Source organism: Crotalus tigris, unplaced genomic scaffold (assembly GCF_016545835.1).
Source record: "Crotalus tigris isolate CLP2741 ecotype Arizona unplaced genomic scaffold, ASM1654583v1 scf7180000017666.379230911805:20528666, whole genome shotgun sequence".
Lineage (NCBI taxonomy): Eukaryota > Metazoa > Chordata > Lepidosauria > Squamata > Viperidae > Crotalus > Crotalus tigris.
The window spans coordinates 13,645,201-13,658,139 of NW_024096552.1; the positions used below are offsets into that span (position 1 = coordinate 13,645,201).

Sequence of the window (12,939 nt, forward strand, 5' to 3'; positions counted from 1 at the left end):
TTATCTAATAATCTTAATGCTGATATTACACCGCCTAAATGCAAAGGCTGCTGTCACCTCTGTCCGTTCTTCAGATTGCATTAATCATGCTAGTCACTTTTTCCTGATCAGCAGAACTGGCATGTTACAGTTTTGGCAGTCAGGGAACAGGATAAGTAATAGGAAGATGAAAAAGCATGGGATAAGAGAAAATATCAGAAATAATCTATAATCATCAATTATTTTCATGATCAATGGGAAAAGTAACACAATCAATTAGGCCCCCAGAAAAGCAGAAAAATCTCCAGATCAATAATACCAGTGGTGGGATTCAGCCGGTTCAAACCACTTTGGAAGAACCGGTAGCAAATTTTTTGTTGTCCAGGCCCAGCATGGACATCCGGAAGCAGCATCCACCCAGAGAACCGGTTGTTCACATATTGAATCCCACCACTGAATAATACTCTAATTATTCTGTGAGATGTGCATATTTGGCAAATTAATAATTACAATAACAACTAACCATCTGGAAAAATAGCTGCCCCTTGTATACTGCATACATAGTCCTAATATAATCACAGTATAATTAATTATTGAGAAATCTGACAAGAATCATTCTGAGGATTTAGCTTTTAGTCCAATACAGATATTCATGCTAATAACCCAAAAAAGTCAAATGCCTTGTCTATATATAACAAATTCATTTTCATTTAATTTTCTATCTGGAGATATGATAGCTGTATATTTTTAATTATAATTCAGACCCTTGTGAAATAAACATAATCATCCTTTCACAATACTGGCATTTACAATTATCTTTCTCAGTTGCATTGTTCTAAACCAATATCTCTTGGACAGTCCCTGAATAATGTAAGAAGTTAAACCCACATGAAAAATCAGGAATTCAGAAATGAAATTTAACTTAGTTTATTTTTATTCCCTTAATATTCTTCAAGACAATCATGCTTTGTTTCAGTTCATAAAGATCATTCACCTTGGATGCTATTATTATCATGAATTTAATACCAAATCAATATTTAAGTTAAAGCAATGGGCAAAAACAATTCAAAAAGTAACATCTCTTAGAAGTCTTATAATAGAATGTAAATTGTTGCCAGGTATCTGCTACATACTACTCTAAGACCCACACAATGTGTTGTTTGGCAACTGAAAGATCTCAGGCAACATTTGGTAGGTGAGGAATATTGCCCTGGCTTCTGAGTTGTCAATCCAATACCAGTAATTTTGGGCTGTAGTTTGGTCAACTATCCTTTAATCCTTCAAAATATTATTTTTCAAAAAGTGTTGATTTACCTAGGCATATTTTATTTATCTATTACGTTTATCTTCTGCTTTTTCTCCCAAGAGCTCATGGAAGCAACATGGGAACTTCCTTCATTTTTCTGACAATAATAACTCATTTGGTTGGGTTGAGACACACTAGGTGTCCTTATTTCTAGTCCAACATCTGAACATATTGGCTTAGAGTTAATAGTCTTAGCAGCTGGCAAACCTGAGAAGCTAACTTGAGCTGAGTTCAGATTTTCTTCATTAGGAGCTCTCTGACTACCAGAGCTGTAGACTGAGAAGTTGAAACAACATCATAGAAGCATGTCTGTGTTGCTGCCAGGAAATCTAAATGTGTCTGTGAAATCACCAGAGTCAAGCCTGACTTGGAAGAGACTTTGCCTTTTAAAAGGTAAATTTTATGCTGATTTTATAAAAGAAATCCTGATATAAGAATAACTCTATATAATGCTATATTTCAATAATATGTTTAATTTTTTAAAAATGGACACCAAATGGACAATTAACAAAGATCTTAGTGCAAAGGCACCAAGGAAATAAAATGTGACAGCAACCTCTTTGGATATATTTTTCATTAATAATCTATATATTAGAGTCTCTAACCTACCTCTAATGCAGTGGTTCTCAACCTTTCTAATGCCAGGACCCCTTAATACAGATCCTCATGTTGTGGTGACCCCCAACCATAAAATTATTTTCGTTGCTACTTCATAACTGTAATTTTGCTACTGTTGTGAATCTTAATGTAAATATCTGATATGCAGGGTGTATTTTCATTGTTACGAAGTGAAAATAATTAAAGCATAGTGATTAATCACAAAAACAATATAGCAATGCTTGCTGGAGAAGCTTACTCTTCCTTGCTCAAAAATGTTGGGAAGGAGGGAAGGGGAAAGGAAGGAAGGAAGATTGAAGGGGAAAGGAAGGAGATGGAGAAGGAAGGAGATTGAAGGGGAAAGAAGGAAGGAAGATTGGAGGGGAAAGGAAGTAGATTGAAGGGGAAAGGAAGGAGATGGAGAAGGAAGGAGATTGAAGGGGAAAGGAAGGAAGGAGAAAGATTGAAGGGGAAGGGATGGAGATGAAGATGGAAGGAAGAAAGGAAGATTGAAGGGGAAAGGAAGGAGATGGAGAAGGAAAGAGATTGAAGGCGAAAGGAAGGAAGGAAGGAAGGAGAAAGAGATTGAAGGGGAAGGGATGGAGATGGAAGGAAGAAAGATTGAAGGGAAAAGGAAGGAGATGGAGAAGAAAGGAGATTGAAGGGGAAGGAAGGAGAGAGATTGAAGGGGAAGGGATGGAGATGGATGGATGGAAGGAAGAAGATTGAAGAGGAAGGAAGGAAGGAAGGAAGGAAGGAAGGAAGGAGAGAGAGATTGAAGGGAAAGGGATGGAGATGGAAGGAAGATTGAAGGGGAAAGGAAGGAAGGAAGGAAGGAAGGAATGAAAGAAGGAAAGAAGGAAGGAGAAATAGATTGAAGGGGAAGGGATGGAGATGGAAGGAAGGAAGGAAAGAAGGAAGGAAGGAAGATTGAAGGGGAAAGGAAGGAGATGCAGAAGGAAGGAGATTGAGGGGGAAAGGAAGGAAGGAAGAAAGGAGAGATTGAAGGGGAAGGGAAGGAGATGGAAGAAAGGAAGGAAGGAAGGAAGGAAGGAGAGAGAGAGATTGAAGGGGAAGGGATGGAGATGGAAGGAAGGAAGGAAGGGAGATGGAAGGGGAAAGGAAGGAGATGCAGAAGGAAGGAGATTGAGGGGGAAAGGAAGGAAGGAAGGAATCAAGGAGAGATTGAAGGGGAAGGGAAGGAGATGGATGGATGGATGGAAGGAAGGATTGATCGATCTTTGGAGAGTCAAGTTTTTCCAGATGGTGATGAACTGCAGCTCCCAGCATTTCCCACTCTTCCACAGTGCTTTTTAGGGCTGCTGGGGATGGTAGTCCAGTAAGGTCTGGAGACACACACAGATGCCCTCTGATGGCCAGGGAGGCAGGCTGGACGACGCGGGGGAGGCTCCGGCATGGCACGGAGGGCGGCTGGGGGCGGAGCACGGCCAGGCAAACCAGGAGGTGTGGGGATCGGTTCAGTGCTGCAGCTCAGCTCAGTTCAGCCAGCAGTAGCAGCAGCAGCAGCAGCAGCACGTTGCCCGAGCAGGGCAGGAAGAGAGGGAATGGTGGTGGCAAATCATGAAAGCAGCATCCACACATTCAAGGTGCAAATGCCTTTGACCATTTGGCTCCTCCACCCCTTTATTTACTGATCTGCCACAAGCTCGTGCAAACAAGCCCCAAGGAGTTCTGAACTAGCGGTCATTTAAAAAAAAAAAGCTTTCAGCAATGAGGCAGAAAGGGGAACTCACTCACAGCTCTTTTTTTCCCTTTTCTCAGCAACTGGGAAGACAGTCTCTTTCCTCTCTCTTTTTCTCTTTCCTCTTTCTCTTTCTCTGTTTCCTCCCTCTTTATCTTTCTCTCTCTCTTTCCTCTTTCTTTTCCTCTGTTTCTCTCTCTTTCCTCTCTCTCTTATGGCAGTGTCGTCAGGGGTCCCCCCTGCCCCTGGCCTCTGCACGTCCTCACCCAAATGGGCAGGGAGGGGGAGCAGGACGGGAGGCAGCAGCTCCCGTCCTGCAGCGACAGGGCAGCATCATTGGGATCCCTGCTGCCCCCGGCCCGGCTGCTACTCCTGCTGGGAATCCGCACTGCCTGGCCTTGTCCTCTGCCCATCTATGGAGCCGCAGTGGAGGCAGCGTCTGCCTGAGCTGCCTGGGGGGGGCAGCAGGAGGAAGGAGAGGAGGAGGGCGAGGAAGCAATCACGCTAGCCGGGACTCCACGCTGCCCATCCAATGGAGCCGTGGTGGGGGCTGGTGCTGCATGGCCCCTGCCAACCCCTTGTCCAGCCCAGCTGCTCCCCCCCCAGGCACCCTTCTTGTCCTGGCGCCCGCCCGAGCCACTTTGGGGGCAGCAAGAGGAAGAAGGGGAGGAGGAAGGGGAGGAGGAAGGGGAAGGCAAGGAAACCGCCGCCAGCGCTAGGCCCCAGGAGGCAGCTCTCCTCTCCTACCTTTGCTGCATTTCTTTCTTCCTTCCCAGCAGCCTGGATTTCAGCACACCTTCCTGGCCAGCAGGTCCAATGGTTGGGCTGGCTGGGGATTGCAGGGGCTGGTCTCCCTTGGGCTGTGGTTTGTGGGAGGGCTGCCCTGTTCAGCAGAGCCTCCAGCAGGCCGCTCCCAGCAAGGATCCTAGGGTTTCCCTGGGTGGCTCCAAGCCACGAGGCCCTGGCCGTGCTTCTCCCAGGGGGTGGGGCACCCGGGCGCAGGACCAATCAGGAGCCCTGCAGAAGGTAAGTCCACCTGAGAGAGAGAGAGAGAGAGAGAAGGGAAGCAAAAGTGCCTCTCTCTCTCTCTCTCTCTCTCTCTCTCTCACTCTCACTCTCACTCTCTCTCTGCAAATGGCGGAGGAGGCCGTGCGGAGACAGATGCGGAGTGGTGTCTTGGTTCCTAAGACTATAGGAAATATGTGTTTTCCGATGGTCTTAGGCGACTCTAGTGAAACGGTCGTTCGACCCCAAAAGGAGAACCGCTGCTCTCATGCAATGGATAAATCACATCTTAATATTACATACTGTATTATTACTTCTAAACAACATTATGCTATTGAGATAAAAAGGATTGCAATTAAAGCCCTGCGTATTGTCTGAAAATAAATTAATAAAATATAATTTTTTTGTGGAAAAGGAGGAAATGATCAAGGTTCCAGTATTGTTTGTGAAATTCCTAGACAATTTTCTTCAATTTGGCACCCTTGAGATGAGTTGCTTACTCTGCCTGGGGATTATAGAAATTGTAATCCAAGATTGAAATTATAATTAGCCTACATATTATAATTAATCCCAGATTAAATTAAAATACCCTGAAGTATGATATGAACCAACATTGTTAACTAAATACTGGATTTATCTAACTAAAACAATTGTATTTTTAGTTCTACTTCTTTTTGTCTTAAACTATGGATATTTATTTATATTATATACACAAAAATGTGACATCCCAGCTGCCACTTTTTTTAGCTGATATTGTCTTTTATATGCATTGAGTTCTTCCAAAGAATGTAAGAGGTTAAAATGTATTTGGCTAGTACAATATGAGTGCAGATGCAAACAATGTGGCCTTTTGCAATTATAATGGTTCGTCGTAGTCAGGCAGATGTTCAGACTGGATTTGGCACTTTTATCCACCTATTGATTCCTTCCCAAGGACCTGGGATAGACAGATGATGTTTTATGATGTTAAAGGTATTGTAAGTTGTTTTAAATAAAGCTGCCTTTTGCAACTAACTGATGCTGAATTTGTCAATGTTGATGGTGTTCAAGTGGTATTCCTGTTGTTTTGATGATTGCATCTAAGGGGCCTATTACTACTGGTAGTACTTTCGCTTTCTTTTGCCACACTCATTCTATTTCTATTTGCAGGTCTTGGTATTTTGTTACTTTCTCTAGTTCCTTCTCTCCTCTTCTGCTGTCATCAGGTACTGCCATGAACACTATCCACACTCTTTTGCTTATTGACAATTGCTAAGTTTGGTATGTTATGCGGCAAGGGGCCTATCTGTTTGAATTCTAAAAATCCAGAGCACTTTAGATTTTTCATTTTCCATTACTTTTTCTATTTTATGGTCCACCAGTTCTTGATTGCAGGCAAATTTCTTGCAGATCTTCCAATGTGCCATTGTTGCTACTTTGTCATGCCACTGCTTGTAGTCAGTCTGTACAATTTTCTTGCAGCAGCTAATGTGGTCTTATATCTTTAATTCTTCCTGATTACAGTCCATTCTTCAGCTGTGTATCTAATTTTTTTATTTAATTTTTATTTAATTTTAATTTTTATTCTCATTTTATGCTACTTTTATATTATTTTATTTTAACCATTATTCTAATTGTATGTTGCTTTTATTTTAATTATTATTCTAATTTTATGTCACTCAGGGGAAATATTCCACCATAGGGGAAATAATTGGCATAAAAATTTAATAAATAAATAAAAATCTAATCATTGGAACTGTCCAAGTGTTAATTACCTTAATGTTATTTCTTACAATGGGTTTGGATTGTAAGATCTTCTTTAGTCTCATGATGTATTAATTACTAATCTTGTTCTTGACTTCAGTTTTTATTATTATGGTTCATCACATGGTCAGCCAAATGTTTAGACTTGATTTGGCATTTTTGTCCACCTATCAAGTCCTTTCCAAGGGCCTGGCATCAGAAAATGTTGTTTGAGAATCATAAAAATATTATCACAGGATGTAATCTGTTCCAAGTAAAACTACCTTTTGCAACTCACTAACAGTAATTTTGTTAATGCTGTTGGTTTCAAGTAGTGCTCCAGTTGTTTTGGGATTACACCCAAGAGGTCTATTAGTATTAGTAGTAACTTTGTTTTCTTTTGCCCCAATCTTTCTATTTCTATTTGCAGGGCTTTATTATCTGTGGATAATCTGCAATTAGGTTAAAGTAAGACAGGTGGAAACCTAAAACCCAAGTCCTAATCAAGGAAGCATCTAAGAATATAGGAATTCTATGTAGAGTAAGGTTTTTTTAAAAAATTACGGTGTTCCAGTCCAATGAATTTAATATTTCCAGAGTTAATATTGTTGTTGTTATTGTTATGCTTTCAAGACAATGTTGAGACCTGGTGATTGCTAAGACTTGCCTCTGTTTTCTTGGCAACATTTTGGAAGTGATTTGTTACTGGCTTCTTACTAAGACTGGGCCATGATTACCCAGTTGGCTTTGTGCCTAAGTCAGGACTAAAACTCACAGTATCCAGACTACATTCTGGTACCTTAAGCATACATTACACATTACACACAAACACACTTGTGATATATATGCTAGTCCTTCGAGTTTGAATAAGACATACTTTTGTGTGCAGTTCATCATGGAAATATCTTTGCAGCTTCAGTCAAGAGATGCAGAGTCTGGCACAATGAGGATACTGTAGTAACTGTGGGTGTTGTTCTGCAACATCAGTCACTAGTCTCCAAGTTACATCCTGGTACCTTAATTACTACACCAAACTGGCTGTCATTACACACAAACACACATGCTTACATGCATATATTACAACTAGGTGAACCCCAACTACTGATGTCCTGCAAGAATAATTTTAATGTATTTTTATAAGCAATTAAAAATAGTTTGCAGTAATGTTATCTGATTCTTGGAGGCAGTGTCAAGAAGATCAATAATAATAATAATAACAACAAGAACAACAACACCCCAGACTTAACAATTGTCGATAAGAAAGACAAAAAAGTCTAGATACTGGATGTGGCAGTGCCTGGAGACAGCAGAATAGACGAGAAAGAACTGGAGAAGATAACAAAATACAAAGACCTACAAATAGAAATAGAAAGACTGTGGCAAAAGCAAGCAAGGGTAGTACCAATAGTAATAGGCGCCTTGGGTGCAATCCCAAAACAACTGGAGCATCACTTGAACACCATTAGCACTGACAAATTTGCTGTTAGTCAATTGCCTTACTAGGAACTGCTTCTATCCTGCAACGATATCTGTAATACCATCAAACATCCACATTTGCCTATCCCAGGTCCTGGGTAAGGACTCGATAGATAGACAAAATGCCAAATCCAGTCTGAACATCTGGCTAACTGTGCGATGATCCATAATAATAATAATAAAGTTAGAAGGGACCTTGGAGGTCATCTAGTCCAACCCAGTGGTGGGATTCAAATATGTGAACAACCGGTTCTCTGTGTGGATGCCACTTCCAGAAGCCCATTCTGGGCCTCTTCTATCAAAAGAATACATCTAGACTTATTCACTGGTCAGGAGGAAAACAATTTTGCTTGTTCTTGTGCTATGTGACATGTAGAAATCAACTAGTAAAACTGACATCATGGGCATTGACATGATCATCACCAAGGGATAATTTATTATCAAAGAAACAATGAAAGGAAGTGAAAAAGCTGACATTCTGAATAACCAGAATGCCCATTTCTACCTAGCTAACATTTACTTGAATTTGTACTTTCTTTCTTTCCACATGTAATGCAAAAATTATTGCTTTCTTTGGAAACAATTTTCTTTTCAAGCATAATAGGAGTTTAATTCTGCTAAAAATGTGTGTCAACACTGTATCATCAAAAACATCTGGAAACTATAGATTAATCAAAGTGTTTACCTGGAAACAAAGAATAATCAGTCAAATTATTAACAAGTACACTTGATCCACAATACTTACTACTAAACATACTTTATAGACAGTTTAAATTATATATTTAATAAATTAGAGGCATCTGTGAGTATTTAATGCCCTCCAATACAATAGTCAGGAATTCAGGAAATTGTAGTCAAATATTTTTTGGAAGATAAAAATAATCCAGTCACAACTTTCCTTTTAGGTATCCCTGTTTAGGGAATATATTTTTCCAGTTTGTTTGGCTTTTTGACCATCATACATTATATTGGATTTATTTATTGAGAACATAAAGGAAACATTTGGTAAAATATGGGGTAGGATTTTTTCAGTCGTTACTCTCCTCTTCTCCAGGCAATGTATCTGTTTTAAAAATATTGAAACTGCTAATTGTCTTCATCAATGACTTAGATGAGGGAATTGAAGGGGAATTCATCAACTTTGCAGATGACACCAAACTGACAGGAGTAGCCAACACCCCAGAAGACAAACTCAGGATCCAAAAAGATCTTGACAAACCTGAACAATGGGCCCTGGCCAACAAAATGAGTTTCAATGTGGAGAAAAGCAAAGTTTTTCATTTAGGTAGGAAAAATCAAAGGTAGAAGTACAGATTGGGCAAAACCTGGCTTAAAAAAAGTAACTGTGAGAAGGACCTTGGAGTACTAGTGGACAATTACTTAATCATGAGCCAGCAGTGTGCAGAAGCAGCCAAAAAAGCTAATACAATCCTGGGTTGTATAAATAGAGATATAGAATCAAGATCACACGAGGTATTAGTACCACTTTATAAAACCCTAGTAAGATCAGTTTTGGTCACCATATCACAAAAATGATGTTGAGAGTTTCAAAAAAATTCAGAGAAGAGCAACTAAGATAATCAAAGGCCTGGAGACTAAAAGATTTTATAAGAAAGGCTGTGGGACTTGGCTTTGGCTAGTTTAAAGAAAAGAAGAAAGAGGGGAGACATGATAGCAGTTTGAGGGATTGCCACAAAGAAGAGGGGGGATCACGTTATTCACCAAAGCACCAGAGGGCAGACAAGAAACAATGATTGGAAACTGATCAAAGAGAGAAGCAATCTGGAATTAAGGAGAAACTTCCTGATAGTGAGGACAATTAACCAGTGGAATAGCTTGCCCCCAGAAATCGTGGGCACTCCATCACTGGAGATTTTTAAAAAGAGGCTAGACAGTCACTTGTCTGAGATGGTATAGATTCTTCTGCTTGAGAAGGGGGCTGAACTAGAAGGCCTTCAAGGTCCCACCCAGCTCTATTCTATTCTAATTGTTACTGTTGTCTATGTTTAATCAGGAATACTTCTGTAGTTCTGAATGCTGATGCAATTCCCCCCCCCCTTTAATATGTTATTTCATTCCTTAAGTTTTTATCCAATCCATTGCTACTGTATACTTTTTAACCTATTTATTCATTACAACAATTCACATTAAGTCCATTGTGAATATATAATTACAACAGTCCACATTAAGTCCATTGTGAAGATATAATTGGAATGAGGGGGGAAGGAAATCATAATTTCTACTCTTGGCTCTCTGAAGGAAGGACAGTTTAACATGAGACAGATGAATAAAAACCAGTAGTTCCTGTACTGAAAATAGCTCTCCTTTTCTTTCTCCAGTTCCACATTCCATCTGTAGTAGAGAAACACTAGCACCATCCCTACTTCAAATGTGGAATATGCTGGCATGAAACATTTGAATCCAAAGGTTATTGTGAAGTCAAAATATGAATGTATGTATATGTGCATAGAAAGCATATAAACATCTTAAAACTTTGGAAATGCTAAAGATGATAAAATAAGAGTTGTCATGTCAGTCACTCATTTAAGAAAAAAATGAATAATCCAGAGCTTTGGCCATAATATGCTGACCATAATGCTTACATTATGTAAAACAAAATCAGGCCACACTAAAAAGTGGTAGAAACTATTCACCACTGAAAAATGGTAGAAACTATTCAAATAAAAGACAAAGCTGGATAAGGTAATAGACAACAAGCAGATCATCTAGCACTTACCTGACGGGGGTTTGAGGATGTGAGAGAAGATGGAAGAGCATGAACTGGAGGTAGGTTGGTCTTTGTGGGGGAGCTTGAAGTTTGATGGGCTGGAACTGGTGGATTTTGATTCTGAGACTGTTGCTGTGGTGGTGGTGGTGGTGGTGGTGGTGGAGGGTGTTGTTGCTGTTGAGGCAGTTGTGGCTGTGTTGGTTGCTGCTGGGATTGACTAGCTTGTCCCTGTCCTTGCTGGCTAATTTGGCTCTGCTGCTGCTGCTGTTGCTGCTGCTGGAATTGTTGGAGCTGCTGGAGCTGCTGGAGTTGGGAATTCAGGGATGAGGTAGCTATAAAGGATTTAAAAAATCAAGCTGGAGTTACAAAGGATTCCTCACAAAGTTATAAACAACAATAGTCATTTCTAAATTCTAAATGTTACCTTACATTCATACTTGGAGGTCATCCAAACTTTTATCACTCAGATGGAATTCAAAATAAAACAAAACACCAAAACAAAACAGAGGAAATAAAGCTTTTGAAAAACAAAAATTCACAGTTGATGGGATATGTTTAGTTTGATATAAAGCCTGAAACCTTTTTGAAAGGGATCTGTAACTAAGTTCATATGTCAAATAAATATACTTTGTTTAATCATGAACAAATCACAAAGAGATGATCACACTTCATGTCAATTCATAAACCTGCACTCATGAATAAATCAATTATAAAGGCTCACACATACTAAACAAAAGCTAAATAACTACTGTTTAGCATATAAATTCATCCACTGTTATATTTTTAGTTGATCTTTCAAGATAACCAAGACTATGTGCTCATCTACAATTGCGAAATAGCAACTTAAAATTTGAAGTTAATTCTAGCTCCTTTTAAATTCACACAGCTAAAAATCACTATCACTTGACTCCAGTTTGTTATTAGTAAAATGGAAATACCAGCATTTCACCCCAATGTTCATCTGTAAGCATTATGGATCTTTAAATATTTTCAAATAAATATTTAAGTGACAATCACAAATAAGAAAATAATTCCTGTGAGTCTCATGGCACAAATGGATATGAAGAAATAGTTTATATTTGCTACAGATGTTTTACAGCTGCCATGTTCTGTGTAGTGGTACACAATATTAAAAGATATAAAATAAAGTAAGATTAATAGCTAATCTAGGCACTGCCTGAAGGTTCTAGATGTACATGGTATCATATGCATACTACCAAAGGAATTAGGCTGTATCTCAGAATAAAATAGATTAAGATAAAGATTTTAACAAGAATTAGAATTCAGAAGTGACAGAAAGTTTTACATTAATTTGGAGCCCAATCCAACTGATTTCAGTAGATGAAAGTATTTCATTTTAAACAAACTTTGAGTAATTTTTCACTATAATTGAAGGGGGATTGAGAATTTTTACAATATTTTTTAGATTTTGAAGCACATGGACAAGAATTATATTTGGATTATGATTTTAAAATTCCATCATTTCTGAAAGACACTAACTGCCAAAGTTCTACAGAGATTTTTTTCTCGTTCTCTAGTACATTTTACAGATGCCAGGTATTGAAGTACTGTATGTCATGTAAATATGCGTTAATTTATTCAGCAGTGTTCATATTCAAGCAGGAAAGTTGTTAATTTGCATATAGAGATTCACTAGTCACATCTGTTATTCATTCTTAAGAAAAATGTAGTGGGAAAAAACCTGCCATTAGAATGCTTAGACAGTTGGGGTTGCAGCGCTTCTAGTCGTACGAAGAGACTCGTCTCCTCATCGGCTAGCCTCCCTCTGCCGGTAGACCCTTATGCGGGTCTAAAGTCGCCCTGGAGGGTGCGACTTCTGTCGAAGAGGCTTTGCTTGGCAAAGGAGGAGCGGTGCCTCCTCCAGCTGTCCAGGCCAACTCTGAGGGCCAACAGAGAAGAAGATCGGCCAGTAAAATGGCCGATAACCTAGCCGCTAGAAACCGCAAGTCAAAGAACAGCTAAGCTTGAAAACCCACCATAGTGAATCTTTTTGTTCCTCTCTTTATACCTTTTTGGTATACCTTTATACCTTTTTGCATTTTTTGCATTTTTTTTTTTTTTTTTTTTTTTGCCTGTAAGAGCCCTGTTGGAATTATTTCCCTGGCTTGGAAAGGCAGCTTTTACATGTTTGGGAAGAAAGGCGAACAAAAGGATAGAACAAAGCTTTAAAGATTACATTTTTAAAACATGTTTTGGGGTACTGGAAAAAGTTTTTTCCTAAGAATTCTACAATCAGTCTATGCTGTTGTGTCTTTTTTGGAGTATTTCTTCCTCCACCTTTTCCTGAAAAAATAGAAAAAAAGGGAAAAGAAAAAAAATGACTTTTGAAAAAGATTTTTTTAGCTCACTGAGGACATCTACTGGTTAAAAGCTAATATTGTAATTGTTGTCTAGTTGGAGAGG

General features: G+C 39.2%; 1 protein-coding gene across 4 annotated transcripts in view; it reads right to left on the minus strand.

Annotated features, from left to right (window-relative positions):
• POU6F2 (POU class 6 homeobox 2) overlaps positions 1-12,939 on the minus strand; it is a 379,459-nt gene that overhangs the window by 109,094 nt on the left and 257,426 nt on the right. For all 4 annotated transcript variants that reach the window (XR_005555980.1, XM_039336735.1, XM_039336734.1 and 1 more), the window contains exon 4: positions 10,525-10,847. Coding sequence is in view for 3 of the 4 variants with exons in the window: in XM_039336735.1 (XP_039192669.1) it covers positions 10,525-10,847 (323 nt within the window). In the remaining variant the exon portion in view is untranslated. The remainder of the gene's footprint in view (positions 1-10,524; positions 10,848-12,939) is intronic.